The following is a 23448-nucleotide window of genomic DNA, read 5'->3' as shown; positions in this document are numbered from 1 at the left end:
ATTCAAAATGGCGGATCCAATATGTCGGACAACATTTTCTAAAACTCATCGGATTCGCTTGAATCTTTTTACTCCGGGGTTTTCAGGGTCGCTGATTACGAACTTGATTTCAGATTTTGAAAATTCAAAATAGCGGATCCAATATGGTGAATGAAATTTTCTAAAATTCATCGGATTCATTTGAAACTCCTTACTAGAGGGTTTTCGCTGATTTCGAAAAACTTTTAAAACGATAGTAAATACAAAATTCTTCCCCGCAGTCAGCTGTTGAGTATACTACGTTAGCTATGACCCCAGAGTTTACATCATGGAGGTATGCGGTCGGATTTTACACTTCTTTATTTATTTTGTTTTTTATATTTTTTTGTTTGTTCTTATATTGCATCCACCATTTTCAAAACTGATATTACATTTTTAATCTACGACATCAATAAATCCAAAGTAACAACTTTTAATTAAATCTGATAAATTTTTTAAAATGGCGCCAGCCATATTCGAACCGCCACATTGTATTTTAAAAATCTGATGCTAGATTCGTAATCAGCGACCCCGAAAACCGCCGAGTAAGGAGTTTTAAATAAATCGGACGAGTTTTTGAAAATGTCGTCCACTATATTGGATCCGCCATTTTGAATTTTTTAAATCTGAAATCGGATTCGTAATCAGCGTCGCTGAAAACCCCCGAATAAGAAGTTTCAAGTGAATCCGATGAATTTTAGAAAATGTCGTCCGCCATATTGGATCCGCCATTTTGAATTTTCAAAATCTGATATCAGCTTTGTAATCAGCGACCCCGAAAAGCCTTGAGTAACAAGTTTCAAGTGAATCCGATGAATTTTTGAAAATATCGTCCGCCATATTGGATTCGCAATTTTGAATTTTTAAAATCTGAAAACGGATTCGTAATCAGCGACTTTGAAAACCCCCGAGTATCAATTTGTGGACAAATCTGTGTGTTTTTGTAGCCAAAAATCTGCTTGCGTCTATACACTATAATTGGTTGCCCGGTTTTCCAATTAAAAGGTGGGAAAGGGAAGGAAAAGAGAAACAAAGAAATACTATAAAATGATATTTATCTGACTTACTTCGATGTTCGTAGAGTTTAATCACAATTCACCACTAGACCGACAATCAAGGCGAGTAGAAGGGAAACGACACAGCTGTCAAGAAACGAGTCTCAGTAACAAGTGTCGCGTCTGTCCGCGAATCTGGCGATTGACACCCTCGAGGCCCTTCGGCCGTTTCCGGGTTCAATCGCCCGATTCGCAGCAGGCGCGCGAGAATTTGTAACGCCACGTTACACCCCCCTTCCCCTAAACAGGACGAAGTGTAACCCCTTACAACAAGCGAACTAAAATTTTATTTGATTTTCTGACAATTCGTCGTAGTTGGTATCGAGACTATAAATTCTATGTTTTTTTAGTAATTTTCGCTATTTTTTTTGAATTTTCTACTAGACTATTCTCCAAAAATTCCTGAAGTTCCTCTCGTCGTTTGTCCCAATTGGCTCGTACGTATTTTCTCTCGTTCGCTGATGGTTCACAATAACCTGCTCTCGCCTTAAGGTTTATTTTCTCGCAGAATTCGTCGTGTAGAATGTAGTGGGATTTCCATACTTTTCTCCTACAAAATCTTCATAGCCAAATTTCCTTATTTTCCATTGTTCTTCTGTAACATTTAAAAAAAAGAAATTTCGTTTTTCTTAATTTTGGGGAAAAAAAGGAAAAATAATAGTTTATTTTAAACTTGTTTGTTTGTCTTGTTGCTTATTATGAATAAAGAAAAAGGTTATTTGTTTTTATTTGTGTTATATTTATTTTTTCTTCGTATAGACTTGAATTCTTTTTTATTTATTTTTTGTTTATTATTAGGAGAAAAAAATGATGTGAAATTAATATTTTCTTGTTTGTATGTAATTTTAAAAGAAAGTAATTTTTAAGTTTTTAAGCAGAATGAATGTGAAGTAATTGTTAGTTTTAATATATAAGAAAATGATTGACTTAGTAGTGTCATATTTTATTATGTTGAATTGTTGTGATTTTGCAATTATTATTTTCGATGTATACCTCGAAATTTTCTTCGACAATTTCGTTTATATTTTCCTCCACATTTTCTTCTATGTTGTTCTCGATGTTTTCCTCGAAATTTTCTTCGACTATTTCGTCTATATTTTCCTTCACATTTTCTTCTATGCTGTTCTCGATGTTTTCCTCGAAGTTTTCTTCGACCATTTCGTTTACATTTTCCTCCACATTTTCTTCTATGTTGTTCTCGATGGTTTCCTCGAAATTTTCTTCGACCATTTCGTCTACATTTTCCTCTACATCTTCGTTGATGTTTTCTTTTATATTTTTCTCGACCTTTTTTTCGATCATTTGTTCAAGGATTGTGGCTTGGCTTAAATTTTCCGAGTCGTTTGATGAGTCTTCTGAGGAATCGTCTGAGGAATTTTCTTCGTCTATTATTTCATAGTTTATTGCTGTTAATGAGGTTCGTAATTCTTCAAGTGTCAGTTTTTTGACACTTAGTAATTTTTCTTCCATATTATTTCTCTTTCTAATTTTTCTCTAATTCATGTTTTCGTTGCCAATTTGTAAGCCGGATTTCCTCCCTGGCGTACTCTTCCCACGTTTTGACGTATGCTGCCATTTTCTGTAAAAGTAAATTTTCATTTTAGTTCACATTCGTTAATGTAAAAAAAAATTAAAAATAATTGCTTGTTTTGTCTTATTTTCTTACAATTTTCAGTCAATTTTCGTGCAATTTTCTTATAATTTTAATATAATTTTCCTATATTTCTTTTAATTTTCCTGAAATTTTCGTATTATTTTCGACCAATTTTCTATTATTTTTGTCTGATTCTACTTAATTTTTCCGAAGATTTTTTCTAATTTTCATTTTCCACGAATTTTTGCAAATGATTTATATTCCACGATCCTATCGATTTTCCTCGAATTTTCCCTAATTCGTACATTGTTGGGAAATTTTTCGAATTATTTTATATGGGCCTTCGAAATCTTTTTTCAATTTACGCGCGATTCCTAAATCTTTGTTAAAAAGAGACTTGTCTTTTTTCCATACAAGATCTCCTACTTCGAATTTTATTTTCCGCCTACGTAGATTGTAATATTTTGCTTGATTTTCATTCGCTTTGTCCAAATTTCGTTGAACTTCGTCTTTAATAATTTGTAAATGTCTTAGTCTTTCTGTCCATTTGTCAACCTCCTGAAATTCGATTTCGTCCGGGTTTTCAAAATCTTTTTTCAGTGTTTGAAAGGGTTGAAGCTCACGACCTAAATTGAGGAAAGCTGGTGAAAATTTTGTCGACGAATATTTTGCTGTATTTAGGGCAAATTGCAAGTCTTCGATATCTTTATCCCAAAGATTTTGCTCTTTGTCTAAATAAGCTTTTATTGCCGTTTTGATAGATCTGTTCGTTCTTTCAGTGGGATTCGCTTGTGGGTAGTATTTCGGTGTAAACGAATGCCTGATACCAAATTTTTCCGACATTTCCCTAAATATTTTATTCGTGTTTTCAGTACCGTTGTCTGAAATTAGAATTCTGGGGGTTCCCCATCGCGAAATAATTTTCTTGTGAAATTCGGGTAAAGGGTAAAGGGCCTATAATGTCTGAGGCAACCATCGTCCATGGCTCCTCTATTATTCGTTTTCCCATTGGTCCTATTTTCGGTTTGCTGTTTGCTTTCGTCTGTTGGCAAACTTTACATTTTCTAATATATTTCACGATATCTGTATACATTCCTGGCCAGAAAAAATTTTCGAAAATTCGATGGAAAGTTTTTTCTACACCTAAGTGTCCTGCCTGTATATTATCGTGATTTTCGGTTAAGACTTGTTTTCGCAAATTTTCTGGAATTACTAATTTCCATGGATTTTCATCTTTAAGGAGGGGAGATTTTAACGGATCGGGTCTATGAAAATATAATTGTTTGTCTCGAATTTGCCAATTTTAGTGTTCGTGAGGTTTTGATCCTACTAATCTCATTTTCGTTTTATACCAATTATTTTCTGTTTGATTTTCGCAACTTTCGATTTTTATTTCCTCAAAAATTTCTTGTTTTTCTTCGAAAACTCTCGACAACGCATCTGGAACTACGTTCGCTGAACCTTTTCGATATATTATTTCGAAATCATGTTCCGACAGTTCCAACGCCCATCTCGCCAAGCGTCCTGTAGGATTTTTCAAATTGTCTAGCCATTTTAAAGCAATGTGATCAGTTTATTACTTTAAAATGACTACCTTCTAAATATTGTCGAAATTTTCCTATGAACGTTTTTACCGCGAGACACTCCTTTTCTGTTGTCGAATATTTTCTTTCTGTTTCACTTAAATTTTTACTACCATAAGCAACTACTACGTTTTTACCGTCAATGTCTTGTGTTAAAACTGCGCCTAGACCTGTGTCACTTGCGTCAGTTTCTAGTATGAAAGTGTGTTGAAAATCAGGGGGGTTTAAGATCGGAGCTGTCGTCAACAACTCGATCAGTTTTAATTTTGCTATTTCCTGATTTTCGTTCCAAGGCCATTTTACATTTTTACGTAGTAATTTTTGCAAAGGTTTGATTATTTCAGCGAAATGTGGAATAAATCGTCGGTACCAGCTAACCATTCCTATAAAACGTTGTAACTGTTTAATAGTTTTAGGGGTCGGAAATTCTCGAATAGGTTTGACTTTGTCGTCATCGATTTGCAGTCCTCTTTCGTTAACTACGAAACCTAGGTATTTTACCTCCGCACAACCGAATTCACTTTTTTCGAAAAAAAAAATTCTTTCAATTTTCCTAATACTATTTCCAGGTGCTTCATGTGTTCGTCGAAAGTCTGAGAAACTATAATTATGTCGTCAAGATAACAGAAAACTTTCGGTTTAAGGTCAGGCGTAATAATTTTGTCCATTAACCGCTGGAACGTTGCGGGAGCATTGCAAAGTCCAAACGGCATTCGCTTGTATTGGAACATTCCAAAACCAGGAACTACGAAAGACGTTTTTTCCTTGGACTTTTCACTCAACGGGATTTGATTATACGCCCACTTTAAATCGACTTTAGAAATGTATTTCGCGGCTCTGAGCATATCTAAAATTTCGGCCATTAACGAAACCGGATACAGATCTTTTTTCGTGACTGCGTTGACTTTCCGAAAGTCTAGGCAGAATCTGTATGTTCCGTTCGCTTTCTTGATCATAACAATTGGACTCGACCAATTGCTATTACTTGGCTCGATAATACCTTCGCGTATCATTCTCTTAATTTCCTTTAATTATTTCCTCCTTAATTTTCGGCGATACATAATAATATCTCTGTTTTATCGGAGCTGTACCCTGCGTGTCAATAACGTGTTCTGTCAAATAAGTAGCTTTCAAAATTTCCTCGGGGGTGGTAATTTAATTTTTAAAAATTCTTGTTCTTCCTCGGACAATGTCCGAGGTTCTTGTTCTTCTTCGGATTTTTTCAGGACTAGTTAGTCCTGAAAAAAATTCGGTTTCATCTAAATAACTCGATTCTCGCAATATTTTTTCCTGAATATTGTTGTTCATTATCGCGTTGTTTTTGAAATTAATCCATTTCGTATTTAACGGTATACGAAATTTATTTCTAATCGCCATAGAATTTTTCCGATTTTTATTTTCCGATTTTTGCGAATTTTTTCGTTTTCGCCCAATTTACGAAATTATTTCGCGTTCTCTAATTTTCTTGTTTAATTCCGCTTTTTTCTACCAATTTTTCTTACGGGGATTGTCGATTGGGAACAAAAATTGTTTGTCAGTCTCGTCAAGACCTGAGTCCATTTCTAAATTATCAAATCTGTTTGATAATGGGATATCCATTAATTTTGGAGGAATTTTTCGGGGTTTTGGTATTGGGATTTATGTAGGTGTTTTCGACTGTTGTAAGGATTGTCTTGGTATAATTTTTGGAATTTTCCTTTCATTTCTCGGGTCGACCCTTGGAAAATTTTTCGTAATTTTCCTACAATTTTCCGTATCGATACTTTTCGATTTTCCTAATTCGAATTTTTTCTCGATTTTTCCTGAATTCTCTATTTTATTTTCGAGTTTTAATTTAAAATTTTTTCCTGATTTTGACCTATTTTCCTGGGATTTTTGCGCGAAATTTTTACGATTTTCTTGTTGTGAACTGGACCATCCTGTTTGTGATCCCACTTCTCGTTTTGTCAAAACAGCTTTGACTATTTTATCGACTATTTTATTTTCCCTATCTCCGATTTTATATCGTACGTTAGGCAAGTCTTTTATTGACCACGTGTCAGATTCAAAATCTAATTACATTGCAAATTCGAGTATCATATCTATTCCTAAAATTGCATATTGTCTTAAACCTGGGACAATTCTGAAAGTCAAATTTTTCGTTATGTTACCTATTTCTACTGGTATTGTAACTTTTCCTGTAATTTGTAAACTTTCACCGTTGGCTGCTGTCACGAGTTTATTTTTCACTGGTTCTAATTTTACACCGTATAATTGCAAATATACCCAATTTTTGCGACCAAAAAATGAACTCGTAGCGCCTGTGTCGATTAACGTTTCGAAAATTGTATCCTGGTATTTAATGTTAGTGAAAAATCGTAAATCTTTCACTAACGTTTCGCAACTTTCTGGTAATTCAATATTTTTTGGGGATACTGGATTTTTCAGTACCCCCTCTACTCGTTTCCCTGATTTTCTGACCTACAATCTCTACGAATGTGACCTACTTTTCCGCAACAGTAGCATTTTTTAGGATGACTTTTCTCGTTTTGGATCGTTTTGGAAGTATAACCGTTCCCTGCAGAAGAACGGTTTGGTACTGCCACTTGAAGACTATTATTTGGATTATTATTGTCACCGGAAGGACCTTCTAACATTTTCTGATTATTACTACCGTTTGTAGTTGCGTCAGGTGGAAAAGTGATTTTTGGCTGATTTTTTTGCGGATAATTTCCAGAATGATTTGATTGAAATCGCGAGTTTCCACCAAACTTTCTGGAATTTCCGTTATTTCGCTGATTCGTAGTTTGTTTCGATTTATCATTAGACGAGTTTTTATCTGTTGTGATTTTTAAATATTGTCCGCGAATTTTAGACTTATTTATTTCAATCTCGAATTCTTTACCTAAACTTACTAATTCTTCAAACGTTTTAAAATCGTTTCATTGTATATACATTTTATATTCTATCCTCATGTTTTCGTAAGCGCGACGTAACTCCCAATGTAAGCCTTTTTTCGGGTATAATTTTCCGAATAATTGTCTTATTCCAATGAGAAAAGTTTGAATTTCTTCTCCCTCTTTTTGATTGCAATATTTTATTTTCGTGTTAATTTCCTCATAGAACTTTTCGTCTAAAAATGTTCTTTCAAATTCTTCACGAAAATCTTGTAGAGAAAACCAATTTCTTCTAACCGTCCTACACCATTCAAGGGCTTCGTCCGCTAATACTGCGTCAATATTTTCTAATACACGATTTTCTGGGATTTCGTAACCTCACATAAATCTGAACAATTCTTCTAAAAATTGTACTGGGTTGTCCGTTTTGTTATTACGAAATTTAACTGGCCAATTTGACATGATTTGAAAAGGTGTTTGTAACATGCCAAAAGGAAAATGGTTATTGAAATTTCCAAAATGTCGATTGTTGTCGACTTGGGCATTTGGATTTTCCATTTCCGTGCTTTCCGTGAAATTTTCTTCGAAATTTGGATTTTTATTTTTCGTTAAATTTTCCATCGCCCTTTTCATTCGGTCTAATTCTACTCTAAGTTGATCTAATTCCTTATCGCGTATCGATATTTCATTTTTGAACTGATCTGACTCGGTTGATTTTTCTTTTATTTTCCGATGAAAATTAATATTTTTTCCTTTCGGAACAGTTCCTAACTTTTTGGGTTCGTACTCGATTTCTATTTCACTATCGTTCGGCCATTCATAGTTAATTTCCTGATTTTTGCTTTTGAATTGGACATTTTGTCTTTTTTCCCTAATTTCGCGTTTATCTGAGTCGAAATATTGATCTATTTTTGTTCGAAAACTATCTTCCGAATCGCTGTTATTTTGATTATTTTTATTTACCGAACTATGTGCTGAGGGTTTGTATTATTCTTGCACAATTCTTCGATGTTCGCGTTCTAATTGTTTTTCTCTTTCGCGCAATTTTTCCCTTTCGTTTCTCAGCATTTCATCGTATGCTGTTAATTCGTTCCTACTTTTAATTATTTGATTATTTGTCCCTAAAAACGAATTAATATCAAAAGATCCGTCTTTTGATTTCACCGTAAAATTTTCCGTGACATTTTCCGGTATTTTTCCTATATTTCCAACAGTTTTCATTATCCCGTCAAAGTACTGTTGTAATATACCGCGGTTCGTTGGTACAGCTGTTGGGCCTGCATTTGGTAACCCTTGGTTACTGTTCTCCAAATGCATCAACTGCACACTCGCGTCCTTCGCATCTCTTGCCCTTAATCCTGGCAAGGATACGTTCCTTGTTGCTGCTCGTTCTCTTGTTCCGCTTTGGAGGGGCATAGATTGGTTGAAATTAAAGAATTTCAATTTTTCGGGGGCACGAGTTCAACGAGAGCACGAATCATTGTTTCGTGTCTCTCTATCGTGGCTTCTAAATCGTTTGATTTCGCATTGTCTTGCGGGGGGGGGGTTTGTTTGTGAGTGGGAGGGGCAGTCCTGCTCGCTGTGTTTGGTTCCTTAAAATCTGTTTCGCTCGCCGTTTCCGTTTCGCTTCCCGACATATTTTCTGTTTCTTTGTTTTCCCGAATTTTTCTTGTATCCGATCGTAAAACACTTCTCGAATGCATTTGTGACTTAATTTAAAAAAATTAGAATCAAATTTAAATCGTTATTTAATCTATTCTACAAATTTCAACTTACGCAAAAAGAAAAAAATTTCCGTTAATTATTGTTCAACGTCATGAACGTCTATGTGAGAAAAAGTTTCTATTGCTTAATCACAAATGTTCGAACTAATTTTCCTTAATTTTCTCAAAATTTAGCGTATTTGTTTATTTTGTGCTTAAAAAAATTAATTACATGTTCTTTTTCCGAAAAGTACTAAAAAGTTTAAATTGATATTTTTGACACACCCGGTATACGTTGCAAAAAGTTTTATTTTCTTCCTAACTGTTTAATATAGAAAAACAAAAAAGAATTTTCACTTATTATCAACAATTAATTTCAATTTGTTATTTAGAATTAAATTTGTTTATTAATTGTTATAATTTTAGCGATATTTGTGGGGCTCAAAGAAAAAGTGGTATAAAATAACAGTGCGAGCAAAAGTGAGTAAACTTTTCTGACGGGTAAGAATGGGCCAGATGAATGCTGCGAGGAAAAACAGAATTTCTTTCGAGCGCGAGCAAAAGCGGGCTAAATGGCTATCCCATTTTTGCTCTTAGTCAAAAGTTGATCCGCTTTTGCTCGCACCGTGAAGTCTATAGTAATGTCGAGATACGAACCGTCGCTACATTTTGACAATTTGACGTTTTATTCTTTTTCGTTTAATTTACTTATATTTAATTGTTTTAATGCGTGAATAATAGGTAATAATAATTATAAATTATTATTTTATTTTTTTATTATATATTAATTATATATTATATTATTATTATATTATATATTAATAATATATATTATATTTTTATTATATTATTTTTATTTAATAATTATAAATTATTATTTTGTTAATATTACGTTTGATTCTATTTCGTTTATTTTACTTTTATTTAATAGTTTCAATGTATGAATAATAAAATAAGAATAAATAATAAAAATAATAATAATAATGTGTGAATATTGATGGAATATTCCTTTAAAGTGAACAGAATATTTCTTTCAAAACTTATTTTTAATATTTTGTTGTTGTTGAAAAATTTTTTAGTTAGATTAAAAATATGATCATGTTATTTATTTATTTATATGTAGGTAAATAATTTCCTAATATTTTTCAAGTTTTCAACATGCTAATTTTTACTGGAAAACTCTTTCATTTTTCTCGAACCTTTCCTTCTCTGGCTGTCGTAAGACCCCTTACCTGCATAGTTGCCGGCCAAGGTTCATAAAAAATCGGTCAAGAGCGGGTACATAGGTACTATTTTTTACATCTTGCACCTGTATCCAACTTTATGATTTTTTGCCTACTTTTCAGATAAGTCTTTTGCCAAACTTGAAAGGAATTTTTGGAAAGGCCATTTTAGAAATCAGTCGGTTTCCCGCTCTGAACCTGAGCACAACTGCATTCTGCAATTCCAAATTCAATTTGAAATATTTGTAAAAATTGTGTTTATAAATTAATGTTTTAAAGTTTGTACATTTTTTACAGTGTCTGTAACTTGTGTGAAATTTTATTTTAACTTTAAAATGAATTCAAATACAAAAGGTACGTTAAATAATATGTTATCTAAACAATAAATTTCATAAAACTGTCTTTAATTGCTAGCAAATTATAAAATTTTAATTTGGTTTTGTAGAATCAAATGAATACACTTATAACTACTCGACTGATGGTGATACGAGTGATGCAAGCGACGAAACACCAGAGATAGAAAACGAAGGTATGTTTAAAATTAAATTGTAGTGTAAATCAAGATTATTAATATTTTTCTTATTTTATATTTCTTTAATTGAGCGTCTGGATCGAATAATCCGCTCTCCGCTCGACTGTATGCTTACAAGCCAGTCAAACATACCAAAATGGTCTAAAAATTGAAATTCAAAATTTTAATTTTTTAAACATATATTCTTGTAGGAAATTGAATGACGCATCTTTTTTTCCTTTGAAATTTTTTTGTAGAACAAATATTTTTGAAGATAATGACCAAAAACTGAAAATTTTAAACTTATGAAATTAATTAAATTTTAAAACATAAATCATCATATCTTTGGTAATTATTATTGGATTTAAATGAAATTTGGCATGCACCTTCTTTTGAGTTAAGAGAAGGCAACGACAAAATCAAAAATAAAAAAATCATCAATTGTTTAACAATTTTGCTTTGTTAATTAAGAGAGGTTAGAAATTCTACTTTCTTAACTTTGCTGATAAAAAGTCTGCGAGGAATTTTAAAATTCAGAAAACTTCCAGTGAGACATTTGTTTATTAGCATTCAAGGAAGTTTTTTGCAAAATTTTAAAAAGATTTCTAAAAACTAACAAAAATATGAGTAAATTAAAAAAATGCGCTCGGCGTTAAACATAGCCACGTCAACCCTGTATACACAGAAATGTATACAGATTCTGTTTTTTCTTCATAAATACAAAATTTCAATGAAAATAATAACAATTGAACTATTTATTAATTTAACAATTATTTAAAAATTAAATTATATTTGTTTTTACATTAATAATTAATAATTTAATGAGTTTTATTATTGTAATATTTAATAAATAAAAAAATTAATGTAAAAACAAATATAATATAATTATTAAATATTGTTAAATTAATAAATGGTTCAATTGCTATTGTTTTCATTGAAATTTTGTATTTATGAAGAAAAAACAGAAGCTGTATACATTTCTGTGTATACAGGGTTGACGTGGCTATGTTTAACGCCGAGCGCATTTTTTTAATTTATTCATATTTTTGTTAGTTTTTAACAAATCTTTTTAAAATAAAAAAAAGACTAATAAACAAATGTCTCACTGGAAGTTTTCTGAATTTTAAAATTCCTCGCAGACTTTTTATCAGCAAAGTTAAGAAAGTAGAATTTCTAACCTCTCTTAATTAACAAAGCAAAATTGTTAAACAATTGATGATTTTTTTATTTTTGATTTTGTCGTTGCTTTCTCTTAACTCAAAAGAAGGTGCATGCCAAATTTCATTTAAATCCAATAATAATTACCAAAGATATGATGATTTATGTTTTAAAATTTAATTAATTTCATAAGTTTAAAATTTTCAGTTTTTGGTCATTATCTTCAAAAATATTTGTTCTACAAAAAAACTTCAAAGGAAAAAAAAATGCGTCATTCAATTTCCTACAAGAATGTATGTTTCAAAAATTAAAATTTTGAATTTCAATCTTTAGACCATTTTGGTATGTTTGACTGGCTTGTAAGCATACAGTCGAGCGGAGAGCGGATTACACAATATTTTTCCAAAAAAACGGACAAAAGTTTTGAAAATGACTATTTTTTCAACTTTCAACACAAAAAATCTATTAAAGTTTCATATTTTATTTTGAAAAAATGTGCAGATAAATGGTTTGTTTATTCATGTTGAATTCTACATAGAGTAACAAAGAATTTTTGTGTACATTTTTTTAAAATAAAATATGAAACTTTAATAGATTTTTTGAGTTGAAAGTTGAAAAAATAGTCATTTTTATAACTTTTGTCCGTTTTTTGGAAAAATATTATGTTTTTTGGCTTCCGCGAACGGTTTCACAATTTTTTTTGTATTCTGCACAAAATAACAAACAATTTTTGTGTACATTTTTTCATAATAAAATATGAAACTTTAATAGATTTTTTGATTTATTTTTTTTTGGCTGGCTGCACGGAGAGAAAAATCTAGCTTTAATAGTATGACACTACCTGTAGCAATTTCGCATGGACTATAGTCACGCTTTAAATGCATGAATTCATAACCAAAAACCATGAGTCCACGCTTTTTCGGTATGTTTTTATGCCTTTGAAGCGTGACTATAGTCCATGCGAAATTGCTACAGGAAGTGTCATACTATCAAAGCTAGATTTTTCTCTCCGTTTGGCACAGAGACGCAGTGAGTGAGTAAGGGGAAAAGCAGTACCAACTCCCACCATGAAACCATCTAGGCTTGTGCGGAAGGTCGAGGGACAAAGAGAAAGGAGAAAAGCCCGTATAGTAATGTCCCCACTCCTTTCCCCTTACTCATAACTGCTCGCGTGAACTTACTACAAAAACTATCTACCTTCAACTCAAAAATCTATTAAAGTTTCATATTTTATTTTGAAAAAATGTACTTGTTTGTTTATTCATGTTGAATTTAAAAAAAAAAGTCAGACCGTTCGCGAAAGCCAAAAAACATAATATTGTTCCAAAAAACGGACAAAAGTTGTGAAAATGACTAATTTTTCAACTTTCAACTAAAAAAATCTATCAAAGTTTCATATTTTATTTTGAAAAAATGTACACAAAAATTCTTTGTTACTTCGTGTAGAATACAAAAAAAAATTGTGAGACCGTTCGCGAAAGCCAAACAACATAATATTTTTCCAAAAAAACGGACAAAAGTTGTGAAAATGACTAATTTTTCAACTTTCAACTAAAAAAATCTATTAAAGTTTCATATTTTATTTTGAAAAAATGTGCACAAAAATTCTTTGTTACTTTGTGCAGAATACAAACAAATTTGTAAGACCGTTCGCGAAAGCCAAAAAACATAATATTTTACCAAAAAACGGGCAAAAGTTGTGAAAATGACTATTTTTTCAACTTTCAACTCAAAAAATCTATTAAAGTTTCATATTTTATTTTGAAAAAATGTGCAGATAAATGATTTGTTTATTCATGTTGAATTCTACATTGAGTAACAAAGAATTTTTGTGTACATTTTTTCAAAATAAAATATGAAACTTTAATAGATTTTTTGAGTTGAAAGTTGAAAAAATAGTCATTTTCACAACTTTCGCCCGTTTTTTGGAAAAATATTATGTTTTTTGGCTTTCGCGAACGGTCTTACAATTTTTTTTGTATTTTGCATAAAATAACAAACAAATTTTGTGTACATTTTTTCAAAATAAAATATGAAACTTTAATAGATTTTTTTAGTTGAAAGTTGAAAAAATAGTCCTCTTCACAACTTTTGCTCGTTTTTTGGAAAAATATTGTTTTTGCTTCCTCATGAGGAAGCTTTGCTGCCGTGTTTTGGAAAAACACAGTAACTGCAAAAAAATCGAAAAATGAGTTTTTTATATCGTTGGAATCGTAGAAAAAAGATACACCTGTTCATGCAAAGCATTTTTTAAAATTAACTATACAAACAGTGCTAAGTAAACATGTAATTACACTGGAAAAAAATTATTTGATTCAAATAACCGATTAATTGACTAATTATTAATTAAATATTTACTTGAAACAAATAATATTTATTGCAGGCAATTCAATAGTATTTAAACCAATAATTGCAGTATTTGAAGTAATTAACATTTAATTGACTCAAATAAATATTATTTGATTCAATTAAATATTTAATTTATAATAGTCAATTAATCGGTTATTTGATTGAATCAAATTAATTTTTTTTTCAATGTATTTAAACTAATTCTTCGTATTCACTTTACTACCCAAAGTAGTTGGATTTAAAAAAAATTATTTTCTGTGTATTTTAATTTTAAATTAGAAATGAATAATAATTAATAGTTTTTGATTATTAATTAATAATTAATATGTTATAACAAAATTTAATATAAGGAAGTTGGATATTTATGTAAATAATTATTAAAATACGGCGTCAAGAAATATTAACATTTTTATATTATATTGCGCAGGGTTTTCTCTTGTTATTTTATTAATTTTTTAATTTTATTATTATAATTTTATAATATTATATTATTCATTTTTTCTAAAATTATTACATTAAAAAAACCTTTTTTTAGAACTCCCCATTATATTCTCTTGCAGTTACCTAAGTTCTCTGCGCGACGAAGGGTCTTATACGAGCGCTCATCGCACGAAAGACCAAGTAACTTCATCTAGAATATAATATGTATATTGAATTCTGAGCAAATGTCCAGATGTCTGTGTGTGTGTATGTCACAAAAAATTATGTACAAATTATCTCGGACAAATTTTAATGGATTCTCCTGAAATTTTGCAGGCTTACTGCAATCATTAATACCTAAAATCTGACACAAGGATTTTCAAAAATATCTACAAAATTTTTTTTTATACAACTTTTTCAAAATTCTGAAAAAATTTTTTTTTTGTATTTTTGGAAATAACTTCTTTATTTATTAATATTTTCATTAATTATTGTCAAAATTACATTCCTGACAAAAAACGAATCGATTGATGTATACAAAGTCTACATTTTATCAAAATTTATCAAATTAATCGATATTTTTCTTTTTCTCAAAAAAAAAAAAAAATTATTATTATTATTATTATTATTATTATTTTTTTTTTTTTTTCAAATTTTGTATTTTTTGAATTTTTATCTTAGCACATTAAAATAATTATTCTATAATAGAAAATTAAGCAACTGGTATTTATTATATTGAGGAAGCGTAATAATCATAAAATGAACTACTTGTTTGGCTTTCGCGAACAGTCTAACAATTTTTTTTGTATTCTGCACAAAGTAACAAACAAATTTTGTGTTCATTTTTTCAAAATAAAATATGAAACTTTAATAGACTTTTTGGATTGAAAGTTGAAAAAATAGTTATTTTCACAGCTTTTGTCTTAAGTAATGTCTTAGTAATGTCTTAAGTAATGTCTTAGTAATTGAAAATACAATTAATTTGAGTTTCTAAAATTAATTCAGTAAAATAAGTAATAATTGAATTTTTAGTTGGATATTAATAGATTACAATTTTAGATAATTAAGGTTTTCATTGATTAAAAATTAAAATAAAGAAAATTCTAATTATTTCTAAATTTAAAAAATTTGAATTTTTAAATTTCTTTCATGTTTCTTTGTAGATCCTTTGTCAACTGAGACAAGAAGAATTTCACGAAAAAGAATAAGGCATCCACATTTACACAAAAAAAACATATTAAAAGAAAACGTAGAAAGAGGACGAGAGCGAATTACTGCGTCAGGAAGAAGAATCAGAGAAATAAAATTCATCAGCCAGACTCAATGCCTTTGCAATTTCGATTGCGCGACAAAAATCGATCCTATTCGTCAAGAAGAAATATTCAACTGTTATTATCAACATTCAAATAGGACTCAAAAAATTATGCTAATTCGTTCGTTTGTCGAAAAAGTGCCAGTAAAATCAAGAAATTTTATCAATAGACCGCTTATACCACTAAGGAAACGTGATTTTAGTTTTGATTATCACTTTATTGACAGTTCAGGTGTTAGAATTAAAGTATGTAATTCTTTTTTTTTCAAATGTATTCAAATTTCAAAATCTTCATTAAATAGAGCAGTAAATTCAGCTACATTAAACCCAAATGGAAGTGAACGGCGTGGAAAAGCTTCTTCTGTGAATAAAACCAGTAATACTGCAATAAATACTGTAAGATCATTCATTAACCGATTTCCAGCTTACGAGTCACATTACGGTCGTTCGTCTTCACAGAAAAAGTATTTAAGCCCGAGTCTGAACCAAGCTAAAATGTATAAAATGTACCAACAGCAATGTGACGAACAATTTATTAAGCCTGTGTCTGAGAACATATTCCGAAAGATTTTTAATGAAGATTTTAATTTAAGTTTTAAAAAACCACATTCTGACACTTGTAAGACCTGCGACGCATACAAGGCTCAATTACTCCAAGAAAATTTGTCTGATGAAGAAAAACAGGAAATCGAAAATTCGAAGGAACACCATATGTCCTTGATACAGAAAATCACAGATGAATTTAAGAGTGATGTGACGAATGCTTTAGAAGACACTGTCGTTTTGACATTTGACCTCCAGAAAGTTCTGCCAACTCCTTCTCTCACAACTGGAATCGCATTTTATAAACGGCAATTGTCTACGTACAATCTGTGTATCTATGATGAAATTCAACGACAAGGTAATTTAATTCAGTACATAAGTGCTTTAAGAAAAAAAAAATTATTAGTAAATAATAATTCTTCTGAATAATGCAATTCAAAAAATTAAAAATTCAATACTTTGCAAATATTTATTCATTTTTTGGTAAGAGAAAACCAAAACCATATTTTTGCTAAAACCAGACATTTGTATTTAATTTAATTTTAATATTAAATAATTAAAAAATTTCTAAGCCAATATTTTTTATAATTATAATTAAAAAATAAGTGTATGCTTAATTAAATTTTCCAAAAAATCTTTATATTGTTTCAGCATATATGTACGTGTGGTCCGAAAACGTAGCATCCAGAGGTGGACAGGAAGTAGGATCCTGCTTGCTTCAACACTTCAAAAACCACATCCCAGACACGAAAAAACATTTAATATTGTATTCAGATTCCTGCGGCGGTCAGAATAGAAATATTAAAGTTTCGTTGATGTTGAAGCATTTCCTTGCTTCCAGTAATATCGATTTTATCGAACAGAAATTTTTTATGTCCGGGCACAGCTACAACGCTTGTGACCGAAATTTTGGTTACATAGAAAAAGAAAAAAAACTATTCGAAACAGTTTATGACCCCGATCACTGGATTGATATAATCAAAAATGCAAAAAAGCGTGATAAAAAATTCATTGTCACAAAAATGAAAACAAGTGATTTTTTTTCTTCACAAGAGTTACAAGAGCACATTATGAATAGAAAAAAAGACATTAACAAAGACAACATTAATTGGTTAAAGACAAGATCGATACAACATGACAAAGAACAGCTTTTTTCTTTATTTTTAAAATACGATGACGGAATTGTACACACTGTTAATATTAAAAGAAAGCATGTTACCGAAGAGGATTTCAGGGATATTGAGTTGTCTCTGCTATACCCAACTGGTGTGACAATTACTAAACAAAAACACACTGATCTAATGACATTGATGGAGTATATTCCTCCCAGTCACCGACAATTCTACCAACAGTTAAGAACAAATGACTCCTGCAAAGATTATGATTTTATCAGTGATGACAGCGGAGAAGAATTTTAAAGAAAATCACTTGTTTACCATTTTTAGACAAGGAAAATATTTTTAACCGTTCTTTTTTGGATTCTTGATTATATCACTGAAATTTTGTTCCTCTCGCAATTTTCTCGAACGTTAAAAAGTAAAAAAATCCCGGAATTGATTTTAAAACTAATTTGTTTTAAGTGCTGCATCATAATTTTATGATACTATGTATTACTTTTTTTATAAACAAAAATGTGCAATAAATATTATTGAAATAAGTAGTAACATTTTAATATTTTCAAAAAAATGCGTAACTTATGTATTTCTTCTTTGAGTGCTTGCCTTCATTTTTCAAAATAAATGAGAAGTAATTTTTTTAAGTGTCAAACATTCATAATGATTCATAAATTTAAGATTTTGTAAATAATTTTGAAAAATTAAAACTTGATTCAGTTGAATTTCAGTTTGATTAAAAATAATATAAAACAAAAATTGCACAATTAAAAATATTATTGACATAAATTTAGATGATAGATTATATTTTAATCTTAAAAAATTATTTTCAAAAGGTTGTTAAATAACAAATTTTAATAATTGAAATTAACAAAAAATTTCAAGTCAAAATTCCTAAACATTATAACTCTATTTCTTCCAAAGTTCAATTATTAAAATTTTTTTAATAAAAGTTTAGTTTTATAAGTCAATTTCAATTATTGTAATAAAATTTTTTAGAAATTCAATTACGTTTAAAAAATCGCATTAAAAATTCCTTAAAATGTAATTACTGACCTAAATTTGTAAAAAAAAGTAAGTATTTCAAATATACAAAAATTTGTATTTCAAATTTCCTACATTTCTATTATTTACAAACTTTTTAACAAAAATTATATTTCAAATTAATTATTTTCAAAAAATTATAGTATGAAATTTAAGGCAAATTTTTAGCAATTAAAATTTACAAATATTCGTAGTTTAATTTTTCTAATATTCAATTTTTATTAAATATACATTAGAATTTAGATTGAAATTTTAAATAATTAAATTTTAGACTTATTAAAATTTGAAAGAATTGAATTTTTTTATTTAATATACAATATATTTATTTAAAAAAAATTAATTTTAATTTGTTTAAAATTTTAAGTAATTGAATCTTCTTGTCTGATTGTAAAGTTATTGAATCTAAATTTAAATACCTAAAACTTGAAATAATTATATTATTCTTGAATTAAAATTTTAAAAAATTGAATTTGTTAATTAATTTTGAAATAATATCATTATAAGTATTAAAGTGGTAATAATATAAAATATATGGGAAGAGTGAAACGGGCAAAAATGAATCTTAAAATGAGTGCGGGCAAAAACGGAATATATCTGTATCCATTTCTTGCGCGCAGTGAAATCTTATCCCGCTTTTGCTCGCAGCCAAAAGTAATTCGTTTTTCCTCGTAGCGTAACATTTGTTTCATTCTTCCGCGCTTACGAAAACTTGACTCACTTTTGCTTGCACTGTTATTTTATACCACTTTTACTTTGAGCCCCTCATTTCACAGTTGAATTTATTCTTTATCGCACTACGTTTGGAATGTAACACCCGGTATAAGTCAGTTACCGTGTCAAAATTTCCTAAGTTTTTATTCTAAGTTTAAACTTTAGAGACACCCGGTATATTAATCTTATTTTCTAACTTGACAAAATTGTTTTCGAATTAATCGCGAAATTTTTCGTGTTTACTATTTTTTTTTAGTTACACACGACCTTGATCACGAAAACAAAACAAACCGGCGTCTTACAAAGACAAAATTTTCTCTTCAAAATAATCGATAAATTCACTTTTTCTTTTTTAATTCTCGACTTTATTTTCCGTTTTTTCAATAATTTTCACTAATTTTTACGAATTTAGTCCCGATTTCAAAGAATTTTTCACGATTAATTTTTACCGGTCTTTACGCGCACTTTTTCACAGAAATTTTGTCTTGTCTGCGTCCGTCACAAAGAAAATTTGTCACATTTGTCAGAAAAATACAATACAAGAATGTTTACAATAATGTCAAGATTAATAATATTCATGCACAAAATAAAGATACACAATTAAATATGGGAAACAGGAAAAAGAAAAGATTTGATTTCGAGGTTAGGCGACCATGAGGTGACAGGTGGAATTTTCAACAATTAAAAAATGATGAAAAAAAATAAATGAATTTTCTATGGATTTTCAACAAACGAAGATGATGAAAAAATTATTTTGGGAATTTCAACAAACGAAGATGTTGAAAAAAAATTATTTCTTTACAGAAGGGAAATGGGAAAGGTGGATTTTTACGTTGGGCGCCAATTTATAATTGGTTGCCCGGTTTTCCAATTAAAAGGTGAGAAAGTGAAGGAAAAGAGAAACAAAGAAATACTATAAAATGATATTTATTTGACTTACTTCGATGTTCGTAGAGTTTAATCACAATTCACCACTAGACCGACAATCAAGGCGAGTAGAAGGGAAACGACACAGCTGTCAAGAAACGAGTCTCAGTAACAAGTGTCGCGTCTGTCCGCGAATCTGGCGATTGACACCCTCGAGGCCCTTCGGCCGTTTCCAGGTTCAATCGCCCGATTCGCAGCAGATGCGGGAGAATTTGTAACGCCACGTTACAACACGTCATCGACAGTTTGAGCCCACCTGCACCATGACGTGTATACATGTCATCGACTGCCAAGGGGTTAATAGTGCAGTCAAATTTTATGTATTAACATTATATGTTTATTATAATAAAAATTTATTTGTCAAATTCATTATATTGTCCTTTTTAATTTTTGCGAATCAAGCGGCAAAAATTTTTTTACCATTTTGCACAATAACCTGACAAAATTTGAGAGAACAGTACACCATTTGAAAAAAGCCATTTTTTATAGAAAAAATCTTAATGCTAGTTTGAATCTAATTTAAAAAAAATAAATCGGTGAGCGAAATTAACCGCAAATTGTCTCTTCTCCTGTGTCGCAGATGAGCAAGGTGATTGTGTAAGAAAGAAGTCTATAAAGCTTTATACATTTCGTAATCTTTACATTTTAGAGAGGTTTCCAAGTTGGTGTAACATACACAGACATTACTTAACACAATAAACATTTAACCTTACTTAAAAACATTATCAATCAATTATTTATTGGAGAGAAAACATCGTATCGCAACTAGTAATATCGAATCCAAACCCATTACTTCAACTAGCGGCGTTACACAGGGCTCTACATTTGGTTCATCACTATATCAATTTACATTAAAAATATCGGAAATTAGAGGTCGTCCATATATTACGTCAGACTTCAAGGGGGTAGGGGAGTTAAACAATTTGTGACAACCTGCAAAAAATGTCGCTAATGTATGTAACAGAGTGTTATCTTTCATTCTAATTTCTAATCTTTGATGATGATGATGTAAAAATCTTTCAAATAATTAATTCTTAAGAGTTTCCGGTATTGTTTGAATACACTATAAACAATATTACACTACAAGAAGTATTTTCTACTTGCGACTTAGGTGTTACTTTTGACATAAATTTTAACCTTTATGAACACTATAGCAAAATAATTGCCGGTGCATCGAAGTCTTTAGGTTTTTAATACTTAACATCAAATATTTCAATCATCTTAGTATTATCCTTACTTGGTTGAACTCACTTCTTTGCTTCAAAGTTGAATACTCCGATAAAATCTAGAATCCATACTTTGTCAAATACTCTGACGAAATTGAACACGTTCAAAAACGCTTTTTAAAGTTTCTATTACATAAGATCGACTGTATTTATCCCGCTCACGGCTCTGTACTTATCTCTGCATCAACGTTTTAAATTTTACACTTTATAAGTAAGATGAATTTTGTCAGGACTAATTTTTTTATTTGACTTATTGAGATCACAGATTATGTGTCTATATATTATACGTAAAATAAATTTCATGGACCCTATTTACTTTTCGAGTTACTATTGTAATTAAAAGTTTAGTAAATTACGTTCAGATTTAGAGATATTTGTGTCAAAGCGTTCAACCACCATGTCGAAAAGATATATTATAAGCCTCCGCTAAACTTTATTTACAACAACAGTAATCTTAAACGATGTAATTTCTCTTTCTCGTACTATTTTCTTATGTTTTCATTCTTTTTTTATTTATTAAATATAAATGATGGAGAATAAATAAAAACATTCGGACAATTAATATTTTATAATTTTTATATTTTTCATATTGTAAATTTTTATATTTTGTTACTTATAATAATTGACACACGTTAAACTTTTTCCTATATTATTTACATTAAGTATATTTTTATAGACTCCCTGAAGAAGAAAACATTGAGATTTCGAAACTTATTTTCTGATTATTCCTCTTCTTCTAGGGACGATAGTTCGCATTCAATTTCACTTAAAAATACAGATTCCTAATTGCCCTCTTCAGCACAAAAGGTTTCATACAAAAATTTTCTACAGTCTATTTATTTATTTATTTAAGAAAAAATAAGTTCCTAGGGCTAATGAGCCCTTCAAGGAACAAAATACATAAATCAATACAGCGCAATGAGTATATAGGTAATTCCACGCAAGATTTACCTATGACCTTGAGAATTCGGTTAAACATATTTTTTTCTCAATCTATATGGAAAAAAAAGAAATATGTGTTTTTTTATTTTTGTTTAATCGCCCAAATTTTCGAGTTATGAATTTTCGAAATTTTGGATTTGTAACTGTAGACATATTTTCAGTAGCTTATAAGTCTGAAAATATTGAGTTTAGAAAAAACTTGTCAAGGAATGAAAGTTTTAGTTTTCTTTCAACTTTTAAGAAACTCCTCACAATGGAATTTTTTTACAATTTACTTCTCAAAAAATGTCTACAGACTAAAATTTTTAATCGATTCGAGTGTTTTTTGTTTTAAATAAAAGGAGAACAATTTCTGAAGATATCTCTCCATGCAAACCTCAAAATCTTCAATTGTTTATAATTTTTTTTAAAAACAAAAAGTTAACAAATTAATTGTGTAGTTTCCTTTAAAAATGAAATATTATTTTCTTATTTTGCTACTACACATGTCCTAAATCAGATTCAATTAATATAACATACAGCCACCAAATAAATAGTAAAACATAAAATAATTTATCTAAACTGTTATAAACAATATAAGTTAACAAATAGTTAACTTTGGTTCCTCTCCATAAAAAAACTTTGTTCTTTCATATTCATATTGTACTTTAGGTTCATTTAATGAATACATCTCCCTTTCGTTAAAAAACAATTTTTAATTGTTATAAACAATAATAGTTAACAAATAATGAACTTTGGTTTCTCTGCACCAAAAAGAATTTTTTTCATAGTTTTCATTGAAGTTTATTGCAAAGAATGTTTGTGTCAAAATAAAACAATAAACATTTTAATGTAAAATATATATTAATTGCATTTATTTTATTTTAATTAATTTTTTTATTTTAATTTTCAAAAACACAAGGAAAGAAAAAAAACATTTAATACAAATTTATATAAATTAAATTGTTTATAGTTATTGAACAAACTATTTCATACGTTCACTTTTTTTTAACATATATTCTTTGTAATAAACTTCAATGAAAACTATGAAAAAAATTCTTTTTGGTGCAGAGGAACAAAAGTTCATTATTTGTTAACTATTATTGTTTATAACAATTAAAAATTGTTTTTTAACGAAAGAAAAAAAAATTTTTTTTAATAA

General features: G+C 29.5%; 2 protein-coding genes across 2 annotated transcripts in view; both read right to left on the bottom strand.

The window, feature by feature from the left end:
- LOC122499571 (muscarinic acetylcholine receptor gar-2) overlaps nucleotides 1–23448 on the bottom strand; it is a 197535-nt gene that overhangs the window by 104272 nt on the left and 69815 nt on the right. The window lies entirely within an intron of this gene.
- LOC122499572 (ring-infected erythrocyte surface antigen-like) lies at nucleotides 1057–21977 on the bottom strand. Its single transcript, XM_043608013.1, has 3 exons — nucleotides 20153–21977; nucleotides 2067–2652; nucleotides 1057–1668 (listed from the first exon to the last, which is right to left on the bottom strand). The coding sequence occupies exons 2-3, from the start codon at nucleotides 2541–2543 to the stop codon at nucleotides 1651–1653; spliced, it is 495 nt and encodes a 164-aa protein (XP_043463948.1). The 5' UTR covers nucleotides 2544–2652; nucleotides 20153–21977; the 3' UTR covers nucleotides 1057–1650.

Source organism: Leptopilina heterotoma, unplaced genomic scaffold (assembly GCF_015476425.1).
Source record: "Leptopilina heterotoma isolate Lh14 unplaced genomic scaffold, ASM1547642v1 Lhet_17, whole genome shotgun sequence".
Lineage (NCBI taxonomy): Eukaryota > Metazoa > Arthropoda > Insecta > Hymenoptera > Figitidae > Leptopilina > Leptopilina heterotoma.
The sequence above is the reverse complement of the archived record's forward strand: the minus strand, read 5'-3'. Positions and strand labels throughout refer to the sequence as shown.